This window comes from Leptonychotes weddellii, chromosome 5 (genome assembly GCF_054177405.1).
Source record: "Leptonychotes weddellii isolate Sample4059 chromosome 5, ASM5417740v2, whole genome shotgun sequence".
Lineage (NCBI taxonomy): Eukaryota > Metazoa > Chordata > Mammalia > Carnivora > Phocidae > Leptonychotes > Leptonychotes weddellii.
In genome coordinates this window covers 96,150,174-96,169,378 of record NC_138373.1, presented here as the reverse complement: position 1 = coordinate 96,169,378, position 19,205 = coordinate 96,150,174, and the positions used below count along the sequence as shown (strand labels likewise).

The following is a 19,205-nucleotide window of genomic DNA, read 5'->3' as shown; positions in this document are numbered from 1 at the left end:
AAAACAAACATTCTTAAGTTCTCTCCAGTAAAGATGGAAGCAAAATCTTCTACAGCTGAATCCTTCCAACCATCTTTCATTAAATCTATACACCTGAAAAACTCTCATTTGAAATTAACTTCTAACAGTAAGAAAAAAATCTGAAAAATGATTCCTACATGAGGGCAGCCAGAATGTCTTAAAAGAAAAAGCCCTCCACCAAATCAGGAAATCTAGATAAAAGTGTCCCACAGCTACCATGTAACCCTGGGCAAGGAACAGAGGCTGTACTTTCCCAATATTTAAAATGATCACAGATCTAAAACTCTGAAAGTCTGATTCCATTTTAAGACAAAAATACCAACATCTACTTTAACTGTCAAAAATAGTTAAAGTCCACTATGGTTGCTTCCCACTAAATACATTTTAACATGTACCACAAAGTCCTACGTTGTAATCTACATTTACATTATAGTTCAGAAGAGATGAGTATTTCATATATCCTAATTTAAACATTCATAGTGAGTTGGATGGGCAACTACTATTTCTTTTCTTTCATTTCTACCTGACAATAAAAACAAGCCAGTCTTTCAGGTAGATAAAGCACCCTTGACATGTAAGGCAGAACCAAAGTTCTAATCAAGCTTTCCTATTCAAAACCAGCATTCTAGAACCCTCAGTCTTCTGTGAAAGCTCTAAGAACACAAGTTGTCACAAAGACATCTTTCTCTTTTTTTTTTCCCTTTGAGGCAGTCAAGTATCTGCTCCCTGAATACCAGCACAGACAGCCAGGGGACATCTACTCTTGCTGAAAAGCCAAAGTATACCAAAGACAGAAAAACAGAAAAAGGAAGAGAATACAATAACAACAGTTATGGAAAGACAGCGTAAGGTTGGGGAAGAGAACCTCTAACTGCTGAGAGTAGATGAAAACAGCAAATTGAGGATTAGAATCATGGATCATCTGTTCAACATGTTTTGGGGTGCTGGAAGGTAGGAATAAGAATGATATAGTGAGGAGTAGCTATGTTCTTCAGAAAATTATTTAACTTCTGAGACTTTTCTATAAAATGGAGATATATATCTACTTTTTAAAATTACAAATTAGAACCATAGCATTAGCTAACACCTGTATCACACATAATTACCATTTCTTTTTTGTGGTAAGAACATTTAAGATCTCTTAGCAAATTTTAAGTATACAGTATCTTTTTTTTTTTTTTAAAGATTTTATTTATTTGACAGAGAGACAGCGAGAGAGGGAACAAAGCAGGGAGAGTGGGAGAGGGAGAAGCAGGCTCCCCGCTGAGCAGGGAGCCCGATGCAGGGCTTGATCCCAGGACCCTGAGATCATGACCTGAGCCGAAGGCAGACGCTTAACCACTGAGCCACCCAGGCGCCCCAAGTACATAGTATTATTAGCTATAATCACTATGCTGTACATTAGATCCCCAGAACTTATCATCATATAGATGGAAGTTTGTACTCTCTGACCAACATCTTCCCTTTTCCCTCAACCACTTGCCCTTACTGACCACTAATCTGTTTCTATGAATTCAGCTTTTTAAGATTTTATTTATTTGAGAACGAGAGAGAGCAAGAGCAGGGGGGAGAAAGAGAGGGGGAAGCAGGCTCCCCTCTAAGCAAGGAGCCAGACACGGGGCTTGATCCTGGGACTCCAAGATCATGACCTGAGTTGAAGGCAGATGCTTAACAGACTGAGCCACCCAGGTGCCCCTTTAGATTCCACATGTAAGTGAAATCATAGAGTACTTAGTCTTTCTCTGGCTTATTAGCATAATGCCCTCGAGGTCCATCCATTTTGTCACAAATGCTAGGATGTCCTTTCTCATAGTTAAATATTCCATGTATATATACCATATCTTCTTTATTCATTTATCTGTTGAAGGACACTTAAGTTGTTTTCAGGTCTTGGTTACTGTGAATAATGATGCGATGAACAGCATCTGAGATCCTCTTTTCTTTACCTTTGGATATATATCCAGATGTGGGATTTCTGGATCACATGACAGTCCTATTTTTATTTTGTTGAGGAACCCCCCACACTGTTTTCCATAGTGACTACACTAAATTTACATTCCTACCAACAGTGCACAAGGGTTCCCTTTCCTCCACACCCTCACTAACAACACTTGTTATCCCACCTTTTTGATGACAGCCATCCTAACAGGTGTTGAGATGATAACTCATTGTAGTTTTGATTTCTATTTCCCAGATAATTAGTGATGTTGAGTACCTTTTTGTATACCTGTAGGCCATTCACATGTCTTCTTTGAAAAAAAAAATGTCTATTCAGCTGCATTGCTCAATTTTTAATTGGACTGTTTGATTTTTTTGCTATTGAGTTGTGTAAGTTCTTCCTATACTTCAGATATTAACCCCTTATCAGATTTATGATTTGCAAATATTTTCTACCATTCCTTAGGTTACTCTTTTCATTTTGTTGATGGTTTTCTTTTGCTGTGCAGAAGCTTTTTACTTTGAAGTTATCCCACTTGTTTATTTTTGCTTTTGCTGCCTTTGCTTTTGGTGTTGAATCCAAAAAAACTCACTGCCAAGACTGATGTCAGAGAACTGACCACCTATGTTTTCTTCTAGGTCTTCTAAGGTTTTAGGTCTTACTTTCAAATCTTTAATCCACTTGAAGTTGATTTTCATATATGGTGTAAAATAGAGGTCCAGTTTCATTACGTTGTACGTCGCTACCCAGTTTTCCCAACACTACTTATTGAAGACTGTCCTTTCCCCCACTGTATATTCCTGGCTCCTGCATTGTAAATTAATTGACCATATATGCATGGGTTTATTTCTGAGGTCTCTACTCTGTTCCATTGATCTATGTGTCTGTTTTTATGCCAATGCCATACTGTTTTGATAACTACAGCTTGTTTGAAATCAGGAAGTGTGATGCCTCCAGCTTTGTTCTTCTTAAGATTGCTTTGGCCATTTGGGATCTTCTGTGGTTCCATACAAATTTTAGGATTATTCTAGTTCTGTGAAAAATACCACTGGTTTTTTTTTTTATAAAAATTACACTGAATCTGTAGATTGCTTTGGATAGTATGGACACTTCAACAATATTAACTGTAGCAATCCATGAACATGGATTATCTTTCCATTTATTTGTGTCTTCAACTTCTTTCATCAATGTTTTATAATTTTCAGTGTAAAGGTGTTTCACCTCCTTGGTTAAATTTATTCTTAAGTATTTTCTTTTTGATGCTGTTGTAAATGGAACTGTTCTCTTAACTCACTTTTTGACAGTTTATAATTGCTGTATAGAAACATGACTTCTGCATATTGATTTTGTATCCCGCAACTTCACTGAATTTATCTATTCTAACAGCTTCTCGGTGATCACTTTAGGGTTTTCAATATATAATATAATGTCACCACTAAAAAAAAAAAAAAAAAAAAAAGTCTTACTTATCCCTTTCAATTTGGATGCTTTTTATTTCTTTTCCTTGCCTAATCGTTCTGGTGAGGACTTCTCGTTCTATGTTGGTTTAGAAGGGACAAGAGTAGACCAGTTGTCTTGTTCCTGATCTTAGAGGTAAAGCTTTCAGCTTTTCACCACTAAGTATAATGTTAGCTCTGGGCTTGTCATATCAGACCTTTATTATGTTGAGGTATAGTCCCTCTACACCCAGTTTGTTCACAGTTTTTATCATGAATGGATTTCGAATTTTGTCAAATGGCTTTTTTTGCATCTACTGAGATGATCATATATTTTTAACATTTTTTTTTTTAAGATTTTATTTATTTATTTGACAGAGAGAGATACAGCAAGAGAGGGAACACAAGCAGGGGGAGTGGGAGAGGGAGAAGCAGGCTTCCTGCTGAGCAGGGAGCCTGATGTGGGGCTCGATCCCAGGACACCGGGATCATGACCTGAGCCAAAGGCAGACGCTTAAGGACTGAGCCACCCAGGTACCCCTATTTTTAGTATTAATGTCCATGTCATTCTGTTAATGCAATGTATCACATTGATTGATTTGTGGGTATTTGCATCGCTGGAATGAATCCCATGTGATCATGGTACATGATCCTTTGAATGTGCTGTGCAATTTCGTTTAGTAATATTTTACTGAAGACTCCCACATCTATGTTCATCAGAGATACTGGCCTATAATTTTCATTCCTTGTAGTGACCTTGTCTGGATATAGTATCAAGGTAATGCTGACCTCAAAATGTGCCTGAAGTATCCCCTCCTCTTCGGTTTTTTGGAAGAGTTACTGAAGAATTAGTACTCCTTAAATATTTGAAGGAATTTACCAGTGAAATAATTTGAGAAAATTATTTAACTTCTGAACATTTTCTATAAAATGGAGATACATACCTACTTATACCATAGCATGTCTGTATGAAAAAGAGAGAAAAACACTCAATATAGTAACTAGAATCAGGTAGTTATACAATAAATGTTAGGTCTCTGACTATACACATACCTCCCAAAATAAAAGCACAGTCTATCAAATATTCCCCATGTGAATATTCATTCCTACCTTGTTATGGTCAAAATGAGCAATGACTGCAATTAAGTACTAATTTTAGCATAACCTGTGGAAAAATAGTATGAGAAAACTGCTCATTTTTCTGGTAGATACTTTCAAGTTGTGGTTACTTAAGATTCAAGTTTTGGGGTTTTTTGTTATTTTATTTTCCTATATATCTACAGAGGACCCTTGAACAACACAGATTTGAACAGTATGGGTCCACGTATGCGTGGATTTCTTACAGTTCAGTACTATAAATGTATTTCTCTTATGACTTTTTTTTTTAAGATTTTATTTATCTGAGGGGTGCCTGGGTGGCTCAGTCATTAAGCACCTGCCTTCGGCTCAGGTCATGGTCCCATGGTCCTGGGATTGAGCTCCACATTGGGCTCCCTGCTCAGCAGGAAGCCTGCTTCTCCCTCTCCCTCTCCCACTTCCCCTTGCTTTGTGTTCCCTCTCTCGTGGTGTCTCTCTCTGTCAAATAAATAAAATCTTTAAAAAAAAATTTATTTATTTGAGAGAGAGAGAGAGAGCACAAACAGGGAAGTGGCAAAGGGAGAGGGAGAAGCAGGCTCCCCACCGAGCAGGGAGCCAGAAGTGGGGTTCAATCCCAGGACCCTGGGATCATGACCTGAGCCGAAGGCAGATGCTTAACCGACTGAGCCACCCAGGTGCCCTCTTTTATGATTTTTGTAACATTCTCTTTTTTCTAGCTTACTTTAAGAATATAGCATATAATATATATATAGCATACAAAATATGTGTTAATTAAGTATATTATCAGTCAGGTTTCCAGCTGAGAGTAGGCTATAGAATTTAAGTTAGGGGGAGTCAAAATTTATATATGAATTTTTGACTGCATGGGAGGTCAGTACTCCCAACCCCTATGTTGTTCAAGGGTCAACTGTACTCAACTGTACTTTTTTTCTTTTTACTATTTTTACTTTTTATTTATTTAAATTCAATTAACATATAATGTACTATTAGTTTCAGATGTAGACTTCAGTGATTCATTTACATAATACCCAGTGTTCATTACATCACATGCCCTCCTTAATGTCCATCACCATTACCCCATTCTCCCACCCACCCCTCCAATCCAGAAATCCTCTGTTTGTTTCCTATGATTAAGAGTCTCTTATGGTTTGTCTCCCGGCTCTGATTTCGTGTTGTTTTTTTCCTCTCTTCCCCTATGAACTTCTGCCTTGTTTCTTAAATTCCACATATCAGTGAGATATGATAATTGTCATTCTCTGATTGACTTATTTCGCTTAGCATAATACCCTCTAGTTCCATCCACGACATTGCAAATGGCAAGATTTCAATTTTTTGATGGCTGAGTAGTATTTCATTGTGTGTGTGTGTGTGTGTATACACATATGTGTGTATATATATATGAATGACATCTTCTTTATCCATTCATCTGTCAACAGACATCTGGGGCTCTTTCTATACTTTGGCTATTGTGGACATTGCTGCTATAAACACCAGGGTGCAGGTGCCCCTTTGGATCAATACATTTGTATCTTCTGGGTAAATTCCTAGTAGTGCAATTGCTGGATCACAGGGTAGCTCTATTATCAACTTTTTGAGGAACCTCCATACTGTTTTCCAGAGTGGCTGCACCAGCTTGCATTCCCACCAACAGTGTAAGAGGGTTCCCCTTTCTCCACATCCTCACCAACATCTGTCGTTTCCTGACTTGTTAATTTTAGGCATCCTGACATAAAATGAGGTGGTATCTCATTGTGGTTTTGATTTGTATTTCCTTGATGCCATGTGATATTGAGTAATTTTTCATGTGTCTGTTGGCCATTTGGATGTCTTCTCTGGAGAAATGTCTGTTCATGTCTTCTGCCCATCTCTTGATTGGATTATTTGTTCTTTGGGTGTTGAGTTTGGTAAGTTCTTTATAGAATTTGGATACTAGCCCTTTAACTGATAAGACATTGGCAAATATCTTCTTGCATTCTTTCGGCTGTCTTTCGGTTTTGTCAACTGTTTCCTTTGCTGTGCAAAAGCTTTTTATCTTGATGAAGTCCCAATAGTTCATTTTTGCCTTTCTTCCCTTGCCTTTGGAGACGTATCTAGCAAGAAGTTGCTGGAGCCGAGGTCACAGAGATTGCTGCCTGTGTTTTCTAGGATTTGGATGGATTCTTGTCTCATATTTAGGTCTTTTGTCCATTTTGAGTCTATTTTTGTGTATGGTATAAGAAAATGGTCTGGTTTCATTCTTCATGCATGTGGCTGTCCAATTTTCCCAACACCATTTGTTGAACAGACTGTCTTTTTTCCACTGGATATTCTTCCCTGCTTTGTCAAAGATTAGTTGACCATAGAGTTGAAGGTCCATTTCTAGGCTCTCTATTCCATTGATCTATGTGTCTGTTTTGTGCCAGTACCATACTGTCTTGGTGATTACAGCTTTGTAATAGAGCTTAATGTCTGGAATTGTGATGCCACTAGCTTTGGTTTTCTGTTTCACCATTCCTTTGGATATTCGGGGTCTTTTCTGGTTCCATACAAATTTTATGATTATTTGTTCCATTTCTGTGAAAAAAGTTGATGGTATTTTGATAGGGATTGCATTGAATGTATAAAATGCTCTAGCATAGACATTTTAAAAGTATTTGTTCTTCTAATCCATGAGCATGGAAGGTTTTTCCATTTCTTTGTGTTTTCCTCAATTTCTGTGATAAGTGTTCTATAGTTTTCTGAGTACAGATCCTTTACATCTTTGGTTAGGCTTATTCCTAGGTATCTTACGGTTTTTGGCACAATTGTAAATGGCATCGACTCCTTAATTTCTCTTTCTTCTGTCTCATTGTTAGTGTATAAAAATACAACTGACTTCTGTACATTGATTTTACATCCTGCCACTTTGCTGATTTCCTGTATGAGTTCTAGCAATTTTTTGGTGGAGTCTTTTGGGTTTTCCACATAGAGTGTCATGTCATCTGCAAAGAGTGAGAGTTTGACTTCTTCTTTGCCAATTCAGATGCCTTTTATTTCTGTTTGTGTCTGATTGCTGAGGCTAGGACTTCTATACTATGTTGAGCAGCAGTTGTGATAGTAGACATCCCTGCCATGTTCCTGACTTTAGGGGAAAAACTCTTAGTTTTTTACAGAGAATGATATTTGCTGTGGGCTTTTCATAAATGGTTTTTATGACAGATTTATGTTCCTTCTATCCCTACATTGTGAAGAGTTTTAATCAAGTAAGGATGCTGGGGTGCCTAGGTGGCTCAGTCAGTTGAGCGTCTGCCTTTGACTCAGGTCGTGGTCCTGGGGTCCTGGGATCAAGTCCCACGTCGGGCTCCCTGCTCAGTGGGGAGCCTGCTTCTCCCTTTCCCTCTGCCTCTACCTCTACCCCTGCTTGTGCTCTTTCTGTCAAATAAATTAAAATCTTTAAAAAAAAAAAAAAAGGATGCTGTACTCTGTCAAATGCTTTTTCTGCATCTATTCAGGGTATCATATGGTTCTTATCCTTTCTTTTATGTAGTGTATCACACTGATTGATTTGTGGATGTTGAACCATGCTTGCAGCCCAGGAAAAAATCCCACTTGGTTGTGGTGAATAAACCTTTTAATATACTGTTGGATCCTACTGGCTAGTATCTTGGTGAGAACTTTTGCATCCATGTTCATCAAGGATATTGGTCTGTAATTCTCCTTTTTGGTGGGGTCTTTGTCTGGTTTTGGGATCAAGGTAATGTCACAGAAGGAGTTTGGAAGTTTCCCTTCCATTTCTATTTTTTGAAACAGCTCCAGAAGAATAGATACTAATTCTTTTTTAAATGTTTGGTAGAATTCCCCCAGGGAAGGCATCTGGCCCTGGACTCTTGTTTGTTGGGAGATTTCTGATTACTGATTCGATTTCCTTACTGGTTACGGGTCTCTTCAGGTTTTGTTTTCTGTTTCTTCCTGTTTCAATTTTGGTAGTTTATAGGTCTCCAGGAATGCATCCATTTCTTCCAGATTCCTAATTTGCTGACATATACTTGCTCATAATATGCTCTTAAAGTTGTTTTTGTTTCCTTGGTGTTGGCTGTGATCTCTCCTCCTTCATTCATGATTTATTTATTTGAGTCCTTTCTCTTTTCTTTTTGATATGTCTGGCCAGGGGCTTATCAACCTTATTAATTCTTTCAAAGAACTCGCTCCTACTTTTGCTGATCTGTTCTACTGTTCTCTTGGTTTCTATTTCATTGATTTCTGCTCTGATCTTTATTATTTCTCTTTTACTGGGTTTAGGCTTTATTTGCTATTCTCCAGCTCCTTTAAGTGTAAGGTTAGGTTGTATATTTGAGCCCTATGTTGTTTCCTGAGAAAGGCTTGTACTGGTATGTACTTCCCTCTTAGGACCACCTTTGCTGCATCCCAAAAGTTTTGAACAGTTGTGTTTTCATTTTCATTTGTTTCCATGAATTTAATTCCTTAATTTCCTGGTTGACCCATTCATTCTTTAGTAGGATGCTCTCTAGCTTCCATGTATTTGAGTTCTTTCCAAATTTCCTCTTGTGATTGAGTTCAAGTTTCAAAGCATTGTGGTCTAAAAATATGCAGGGAATGATCCCAAGCTTTTGGTACCAGTTGAGACCTGATTTGTGACCCAGTATGTGAACTATTCTGGAGAACGTTCCATATGCACTCGAGAAGAATGTGTATTCTGCTCCTTTAGGACGGAATGCTCTGAATACATCTGTGAAGTCAATCTGGTTCAGTGTGCCATTCAAAGCCCTTGTTTCCTTGTTGAACTTCTGCTTAGATGATCTGTCCACTGCTGTGAGTGGGGTATTGAAGTCCCCTACTATTACTGTATTATTATCAACGTGTTTCTTTAATTTTGTTACAAACTGGTTTATATAATTGGCTGCTCCCATGTTAGGGGCATAAATATTTATAATTGTTAGATCTTCTTGTTGGATAGACCCTTTAATTATGATACAGTGTCTTTCTTCATCTCCTATTATAGTCTTTGGTTTAAAATCTAATTTGTCTGATATAAGGATTGTTACCCTAGCTTTCTTTTCACATCCATTAGCATGATAAATGGCTTTCCACCCCCTCACTTTCAATCTGGAGGTGTCTTTGGGTCTAAAATGAGTCTCTTGCAGACAGCATTATCGATGGTTCTTACTTTTTTTTATCTAATCTGATACCCTGTGCCTTTTGATTGGGGCATTAACCCATTTACATTCAGAGTAACTATTTAAAGATATGAATTTAGTGCCACTGTATTACCTGTAAAGTCACTGTTCCTGTAAATTGTCTCTGTTCCTTTCTGGTCTATGTTACTTTTAGGCTCTCCACTTAAAGGATCCCCTTTAATATTTGCAGGGCTGCAGGGCTGCCCTTGCAGGGCTGGTTTAGCGATCACAAATTCTTTTAGTTTCTGTTTGTCCTGGAAGTTTTTTTATCTTTCTTTCTATTCTGAATGACAGCCTTGATGGATAAAGTAACATTGATTGTGTATTTTTCTCTTTAGCACCCTGAATACATCATGCCAGTCCTTTCTGGCCTGCCAGGTCTCTGTGGATAGGTCTGCTGCCACTCTAATGTTTCTACTCTTGTAGGTTATGGACCTCTTGTCCCAAGCTGCTTTCAGGATTTTCTCCTTGTCTCTGAGATTTGCAAGTTTCACCATTATATGTCAAGATGTTGACCTATTTTTATTAATTTGGGGGTGGGGCTTCTCTGTGCCTCCTGGACTTGAATGCCTGTTTCTTTCCCCATATTATGGAGGTTCTCTGCTATAATTTGCTCCAATATACCTTCTGTCCCACCCTCCTCTCTCTCTCTTTCCTCTTCTTCTGGGATCCCAATTATTCTAATATTGTTTTGCTTTATGGCATCACTTATCTCTCGAATTCTCCCCTCATGATCCCGTAGTTGTTACCTCTCTTTTTCTCAGCTTCTTTATTCTCCATCATTTGGTCTTCTGTATCACTGATTCTCTCTTCTGCCTCATTTATCCTAGTAGTTAGAGCCTCCACTTTTTGTTGCATCTCAATAGCTTTTTTGATTTTGACTTGATTAGATTTTAGTTCTTTTATTTCTCTAGAAAGGGGTTCTCTAGTGTTCTCTATGCTCTACTCAAGCCCAGCTAGTATCTTAATAATCATTATTCTGAACTCTAGTTCTAACATCTTACTTATATCCATACTGATTAGGTCCCTGGCAGTCAGTACTGCCTCTTGTTCTCTTTTTTGAGTGAGTTTTTCTGTCATCATTCTTGCCAGAGAAGAATATATCAATGAGAGAACAAAATACTAAAATGGCAACAACAACCCCAGAGAAATATATACTAAACAATTCAGAAGAGACCCAAAATGGAGGGGGGGGGGGAGGCAGGGAAGAGAGAGAATATAATCAGACAGGTGAACAGAACAGAGCAATACACTAGATCCTGTGTGTATTTCTGTTAGAAAACTAGATCCCTCAGGGCACCTGGGTGGCTCAGTTGGTTAAGCAGCTGCCTTTGGCTCAGGTCATGATCCCAGACTCCTGGAATCAAGCCCTGTGTCGAGCTACCTGCTCAGCAGGGAGCCTGCTTCTCCCTCTCCTCTGTGCTCTCTCTCTCAAATAAATTAAACCTTAAAAAATAAATAAAGAAAGAAAACTAGATCCAAAAATTGTAAAGAAAGAAAAACTTACCTATGTATAAAAATAAAATTAAATACAATGAAAAATAGAATGTAACTGTACAAATGAAAATTAAAAGACAAAAAACAAAAAAGAAAAAAGAAGAAGGAACATAGACAGGTGAACAGAACAGAGCAATACACTATATCCTGGGTGTATTTTAGTCTGTTTGTTAGAAGAAAGTACATCCCAAAATTGTAAAGAAAAACATATATATATATATACACACACACACGAAAATAAAATTAAACACATTGAAAGAATAGAATTTCACTGTAAAGATGAAAATTTTTAAATATTTTAACAGAAAAAAAAAAAGAAGAAGAAAAAAGGGAAGAGTATGATCAGACATTTGGTCTGTTTGTTAGAATAAACTGCATCCCAAAATTGTAAAGAAAGAAAAACTTATGTATAGACAAAAATAAAATTAAAGACAATGAAAGGATAGAATGTAACTGTGAAAATGAAAATTAAAAAAGACTTCTAAAAAAGAGTTGATAAAATAGGAAATGAGTTGAAAAAGGAAAGTGAAAAATATATATATAATTGAAAGACTAAAGAACCATGGGAAAAAAGCCATGAATTCTATATACTATTTTCACCTAGCGCTGGAGTTTTGCAGTTCTGTGTGATCAGTAAACTTGGTCTTAGCCGGATATTCTTGCTGATCTTCTGGGGGTGGGGCCTGTTGCCCTGATCCTCAAGTGTCTTTGCCCAGGGTGGAACTGCACCACCCTTGACAGGGGGCCAGACTAAGTAAGTAGCTCTGGATTGCCCTATGTAGCTTTTATTCCCTGAAGGCTTTCCGTGCAGCTTTAGAGGATGAGAATGAAAATGGCAGCCTCCCAATCTCTGGCCCCAGAGCCAAAAGCTTGGAGCCCCACTCCTCAGTGAGGCCTCAGGGAAAAGCAGTCAATCACTCCTGTCTCCCTGGATTCTGTCCACACTCCTTGCTCACCCGGCCTGTGACCTAGCGTTTCTATCTCAGGCATGCGACCCCGTTTCGAGTCTCCAAAGCTTGCAGACTCCTGCAGTGCCCACCCATGCCACTCCTCCCAGGGAAGGAAGAGGGTTCTCGCCAGTTCTGCTACTCGCTGGGCCCCTGCTTGGACAGCAGTCACCTGACTGTGCCACAGTTCATGGTTTATGGCAACTCAGAGCTGAGAGCCCACTCCTGGGCTCACTGACTGCAGCGGGCTTCACCGCTCTGATGCCTGGGAGCTCTGCCACACTCAGACACCCCCAGTCTTATTATGACCCTGGCCATCCTGAAACCACACTGTCCCCACTAGAACTCTGTCCTGCTTCACCACCTTAGTGCCTTTCAGGCAGGGACATCTCTCACTGGAGCAGACTTCTAGAAGTTTCGATTCTGTGCTCCACTGCTCTATCACTTTCTGGTGCTGGCTTATGGAGGCTCCTTCCCCCCGTGGTTTATCTCCCCATATATCACCTCGGAGTCACTTCTCCGCTCCTTCTACCTTGCAGAAAGCGGCTGCTTTTCTATTTGTAGAGTTGCAGCTATTCTTTTCTTAGATCTCTGGTTGAGCTCGCAAGTGTTTAGAATGATTTGATAGCTATCTGGCTGAATTCCTGGGACCAGACAAAACTAAGGACTCCTACTCTTCTGCCATCTTGGACTCCTCCCCTAGTCTTGGTTTTTTTTAAAGATTTATTTATTTGAGAGAGAGCACACGTGCATGAGTGGGGGGGAGGGGCAGAGGGAGAGAATCTTCAAGCTGACTCCCCCCTGAGCGCAGAGCCCTACTCAGGGCTCGATCTCACAACCCATGAGATCATGACCTGAGCTAAAATCGTGAGTTGTATGCTTTACCGACTGAGCCACCCAGGCACCTCATGATTCAAGTTTTTAAATGCAGCAAATTACCCTCATTAGGTTTAACAGTAAAGAATAAAAGCATCTGTACCACACAGACCACCTCCTTTACTTTGTAATTCCTCTTTAAATTAATTTTATAGATATAACAAACCTTTGACGGAGGAACTGCTGAAGAACTTGAGGGTGAAGTGTCTCTTGATGTTTTCAAAGACTGAACAGGTCTCTCTTTACCTATACAAGAAAATATAAAATGCAATTTTCTAGCTCATTTGTTTCCAATTAGAGTGATTTTGTAATTAAATAAATGAGGGGGGTGTCATATACTTATTTTAGTACTGAAGTCTTCATTATTAAATTAAATCCTTTAATATCTAAACCTACCTCTCTCAGAGGCAAGGTACCATAAAAATTTTCAACTAACCTAGTACCAATGGACACCATATATGGCAATCCAGGCCACATTAATGCTAGTTAGCAAACACAGAACGACTGAGAAGACCTCAAGAATGGGAAAAGACTAAAATCAGAAATGCTTCCTCCTCCAAGTTCCTAAAAGCTAACTTTGAATTTATCAATAAAAATTAACAATAAAAAAGTAGTTATATAAATACCACAAAGAAAACTAGCTAATTAAATAATAGCTCAAAGTGAGGGGCATGTAGGAAATCTAGCAGATATTCCTGAAATATTTAGTTTAAAAAATAAAAATAAAAACTAGAAAACTGTAATTTAGAGCACTATCCTAATGCCTGGTATGAATAAGTACCCATTTGTTAAATGGTTAAAAATAAATCTGTGTGAGATAGTCACTAACCTTTATCTTTAGTCACTACAGACACTAATGTAGTGCTATATATATATACACCACCGTTTTTATAGAAACTTAAGCCAGAAAATAGATTTAAACATTAGTCAGTTCAACATAGAATACTGTTTTAGTTAAATATAATCATAACAATACCTGTGAGCTATTACTGACAGAAAAATATTTCATTAAATTATCTGTATGTGTCAAATATAAATTCTCTGCTCTTAATTGCTAAAAAACAAAAACAAAAATCAAAAAAACAAAAACCTGACAAAATTAAATTACAGAGAAAAGGAGAAGGTGGCACCAAGTTTGGATTGACACAGAAGCTGGTCAAGACTAGCCAGTCAGTTACAGCCAAGAAAGCAGTCAAGGGCAAAAGCAGACACAAACGACCTTGAAACTGAAGCAAAACCAGCTTCAGTCAAAAAGCCTCTTAAGCTCTTCCTGCTATGGTCAAGACTGCCAAGTAGGAGCCTAGAGCCTCAAGGTTCCTGACCACGTAGGGCAGTAGTGAATATCAGCTCTATCCAATGTCCTGCAGCCCTGGAAAGCCTTTCTGGAGACGCTCTCCTCACCACCTCCCGAGGGATAGTGGGTAATGTGTGAAGATATTTTCCATTGTCACAAGTGGGAGAGTGCCCTTGGCACACAGTAAGTCGAGGCTAGGGATGCTGCTAAAACACCCTACAAATGCACAGGACAGCCTCCCACAACAAAGAATTATCTAACCTCAACTGTCAACAGTACCAGGGATAAGAACTCCTGCTCTAGGCACAGTATTCTACCTCGGAAACTCCAACAGTCTCATAAAAAATCATAACCCTAGAATCTTTTAACTTGTGGCATTAAGAGCCTTTCACACTAAGTGGTTTAAAAGTTCTTGTAGACCTTAAAAATCAAAAGATACCAACCAACACTACATCCCAAAATGACTAAGAACATGATTTCATCATTCCCACTTTATTTCTATTACATATGGCAAATTCTTCATCATACTGTGACAGTGTCAGTCTATTCCACTGCACCAGAAGCTCCTAGAGGTGCAAGTATCATAGCTTATTTCTGAATACCCAGGGCCTACCCTGCTCAAGTCCTTTAAGAAAAGAATAAATACTCAAAAATTAGGTGAAAAGATAAATTATTTTTCTACCTTTAGGATACAGTGACCTCCCCATTCTATTCAGATAAGCAATTCCTTGAAAGAAGGTGAGGAGCTCAACCAATCAGCACATCAAACTATGCTAATTAAAGGCATAATTATAGGCTCAATTCTGACACATAGCAGCTAGACACAGAACAAGCAGCTGTTAATCTCTTAGCAAAATCTTACAAACACATCAGCACTACAGGTATTGTCAAGTATAATAGGATCTTTCCTGTAGTCTTAGGATCTTTCCTGATTTTAGCTGCATTAGGGCTAATTTAAGCAGATTTCTCAGTGTGCAGAAGCAAAAGAATCCTGAAGGATAGAGCAGGTGGTATATCATATATCCACATATATTCATATATACCTGTTGCATGAAGGGCAGGGACAGGCAAGAAGCAAAGGATAAAGAAAAAGGATGCTACAGATGGCAGCGGAAAGACCACAGAAAAGGTGAAAAGAAATACCCTGATCTTACTGTTGTCCGGTCCTGTCAATGATTTGTTTATTCTACAAATCTCAATCTCCTTTGAGGTGGCTATTCCTGACCAGACAAGCAATTCACAATCCTACTATCTGTATCTACTACCATTAAACTCTAGTTCCAACTAAAGACTAATTGGGCAGTTATACACTTTTCCCATTTCTGTAACCTCTATCAATTCAAGTCCCCCACCCTTTCACAATCCCAAATCAAAATCTAACTCAAAACTCACCTCTTTCTGGATTTCCTTCATTCTGCCGTTTGTAGGAGGCACCAGCACGGATGGACTCTAGGGAAAGGTGGGCAAGGAGGAATTAACACCAGCACCTCTGTGCCCAGGAATGACAAGAGAACCCAGAAGTAGGAGTGATGAGAACAGGAACTTCTGAGCATTTGCTGGTGACCCTAAATTCTTTCCTACCCTGCCTTCAAATTGGGATGCCTGAGCAACCAACACTAAAGAGTAGTAACAGAACAGGAGAAAATTTCTGTTTTTTAAGATTAGAAGCTAACTGGGTCCAACAACAATGAAGTGTTAAGATTAGGCTAACCATAGATAACATGAGCAGAAAGGAATGAGAAAAGGATTATATAATAAGACACCAAAAATTGAAAATAAGGATCAGGTCTTACTCATCACTTTAAGCACCTATTCCAATCTTCATGAGGTTGGCAAAGGACTGGTTCAAGAATCACACACACACACACACACACACACACACACACAACACACACACAGTCAAGAGAGAAAGATGAATCACCACTAGAAATCAAAAAGAATACTGGTAAAGTTTTCATGGTGTATCATATCCGTTCCCTAAGCTTACAGTAGCTATCTGCAAGGAGTCATTCTGACTTGCTCTCAAAAGTAGCCCATTAATAAATCCTGCTACTTCTTTTTATACAAACTCTCTCATATAAGGATTTTCTTTATAAACAAATCCACAACTACTGTCTTGCTAGAATCCCTAATTATCCCATATTTACAATCTTGTGAATATTTTGTTAGCTTCCTTACCTGCAAACTCAGTGATACAGGTGTACTTAACTTTTTAAGTAGACTAAATATAATAATAGGTATCTTTCCAATAGGATGAAAACTCCTTAACACTTCAAATTTTTCTATTATAGATCCCAAATTGCCAATTCTACTTTTTCCCCCTCGAGAACTGTTTTGGCACTGTTAGCACCCACCCTGCATTAAAAAATATATTTCAAGAAATATGCAAATATTATCATCCTACTTCCGTAAGAATGTTGTTAAAGATGCAATATCCTTCTCCCCTGCATAACTGATCTCTCTGTTATCAGGAAAATTTTTGTTCCTCCTGAGCAGCTGATCTGTTTTTATCTATTACTGAATACTTCATCTCTTTGTTTTAGCCAAATCCTTATTGATCTCAGCAACTGTTCAGAGCTTTCACACTGGCATTTATTCTTTTATTTTCGCGTTTATTTCTTTCACAAAAAATTCTTCACCCATTTACTTAATCCTGTTTTATTACGTGTTTATTTTGTAACTTGTCTCCCATTCTTTGTAGATCAAGAAATGAGAACACTGGTATTTTACAAGAGTGTCTGGAATCTGGGGATGGCTCATAATAGCTGATGAGAGTGGCCTGTCCACATCTCTTCCAAACTCCAAGTTCAGGGACTCCACATCAGTAAAACCTGAGCTCAATCATTACGGTAGTATTCCCTCCATGGCAAATGCCACAGATCATGTGCTGTGCCCCTGAAGAGTCAGTTCACCAACACACCGCTGGTGCTGTTTATTGATTTCAATGACAAATTTCAGAGACATTGCAGGAATTACCACATTTAACTACAGATTCTTACCCATAAAAAACAGGGCTGGACTATTTAATAATATCCTAAAAGACCAATAAAACCATGCAGCTGAACACAACTCAAACTGCAGATTCATAAATAAGTGCTTATATTAACCCTCTAAGTTTTAGGGGTTTTTGTTTTTTAACACAACAAGAGATAACGGAAACAACCCTGTTATGCTTAAACTTTTCATCTCAGCATTTCCAATGATCTGTTTATATTAAAACTGTCCTCTATTATATCATTTTAATGATTTAAAAACAATTTTTTCTTGGGGCACCTGGCTGGCTTAGTCAGTGGAGCATACAACTCTTGATCTTGGGGTCATGAGTTTAAGCCCCACATTGGGCACGGATTATTTTAAAAAAATAAAAAATTTTTTTTCTTAACATTCTGCCATTTGGTTTTCATGCCTTTGTAATTCTTTATCTCCTACATGTTCCTAACTATACCTTTCTCTTTCTTCTTTGTTGGTTATTGTTTCCTAAATGTGAGTGTGTTCCTCCTAACCTCATTTTTAACCTTGCTTGCTATTCTTACATGACTCCAACCAACACTATGAATACAAATGTCTCTGAAATCCACTTCTTTCACTCATTCCTTTATACTTTCAACTGACAAGGTGCTACTAAATAGCTACTCCTTAGCTATTTAGCCATTACTTCAAATTCACCTCACACGTGTTCTTACTAAGCAGACACTAACGCCCTGCTTCAGAGCAGGGCAAAAGGGCTCAAAACCTTTGCTGTAACATGCTAAAGAAAATGAACCCCAAATTAGGATGAAAGAAAGAAACCAGCAAAGGAAAATTCTGAAGGTGGCAGTACTAAAACTGAAATCCAAGTGAACGTACTAGTGAGTACAAGAATAAATGGGGAGGAAGAAGATGAAGAGGAACACTGGTTCCATACATCAGGTAAAAAGTTCTTCCCATGGAGGTGAAATCAAAGCTGGAGAAGCAGCTTAATTTTCCAACAAACATTCAGAAGTACTATAAGAATTTAACATTATTTGGTGACTCTTTGAACAGAACAGCTGATATGAGTATCAACAATATTTGACAAATCTCTATATAAAATAAAATTTCAGAAATATACCTTCTTCCTGAAAATACTGTTTTCCTGAGGAAGTAATGATGAAAAGAACTAGACTAATCCAAGCCTAACCAGTGTTAGTAATTACTGATAACCCATGTAAGAACAAAGGACACTACAAGAAAAAATATTAAAATCATCATTAGAGGGGCGCCTGGGTGGCTCAGTCATTAAGCGTCTGTCTTCGGCTCAGGTCATGATCCCAGGGTCTTGGGATCGAGCCCTACATCGGGCTCCCTGCTCAGCAGGAGGCCTGCTTCTCCCTCCCCCACTCCCCCTGCTTGTGTTCCCTCTCTCGCTCTCTCTCTAATAAATAAATAAAATCTTAAAAAAAAAAATCACTATTAGAGATGAGTGAGTTAGGGACCGTGTCTTGCAAACTTTCAATTCTTGGTACAGTACCTAACATAAAGGGACAAAACAGATACTTTTGAATGAAAGTCTGATCAGTAAACAAACTTCACAGCACAGGTAAGACATTCACATCTCCTTTGATAATCAGCTGAAGCTTTGAAAGATAAATTAAGATATGAACAAATGAAGATGTGGTGGCTACAAAGATGCTAAGGAAAGCATTTATTTTTTTGAATCATGGATAAAGATATGCAAATTTGGGGCTCTTGGTTAGGAAGAACATGACTTCCCAGAGACCTATTGGTCAAGAAGGTATGAAAGACATTGGGGAGGGTATGTGCTATGGGGAGCGCTGTGAATTGTGTAAGACTGTTGAATAACAGACCTGTACCTCTGAAACAAATAATACATTATATGTTAAAAAAAAAAAAAAAAAAGCAGGAAGGGAAAAATGAAGGGGGGGAATTGGAAGGGGAGATGAACCATGAGAGACTATGGACTCT

At 38.3% G+C, this 19,205-nt stretch overlaps 1 protein-coding gene across 10 annotated transcripts in view; it reads right to left on the bottom strand.

Moving 5' to 3' along the window:
- PPHLN1 (periphilin 1) overlaps window positions 1-19,205 on the bottom strand; it is a 144,062-nt gene that overhangs the window by 66,978 nt on the left and 57,879 nt on the right. For 7 of the 10 annotated variants that reach the window (XM_081821511.1, XM_081821517.1, XM_081821509.1 and 4 more), the window contains 2 exons: window positions 15,654-15,710; window positions 13,134-13,213 (listed from right to left, as the gene is read on the bottom strand). In XM_081821511.1, coding sequence (XP_081677637.1) covers window positions 13,134-13,213; window positions 15,654-15,710 — 137 coding nt within the window. The remainder of the gene's footprint in view (window positions 1-13,133; window positions 13,214-15,653; window positions 15,711-19,205) is intronic. The other 3 variants (XM_081821514.1, XM_081821516.1, XM_081821510.1) reach the window with 1 other exon arrangement.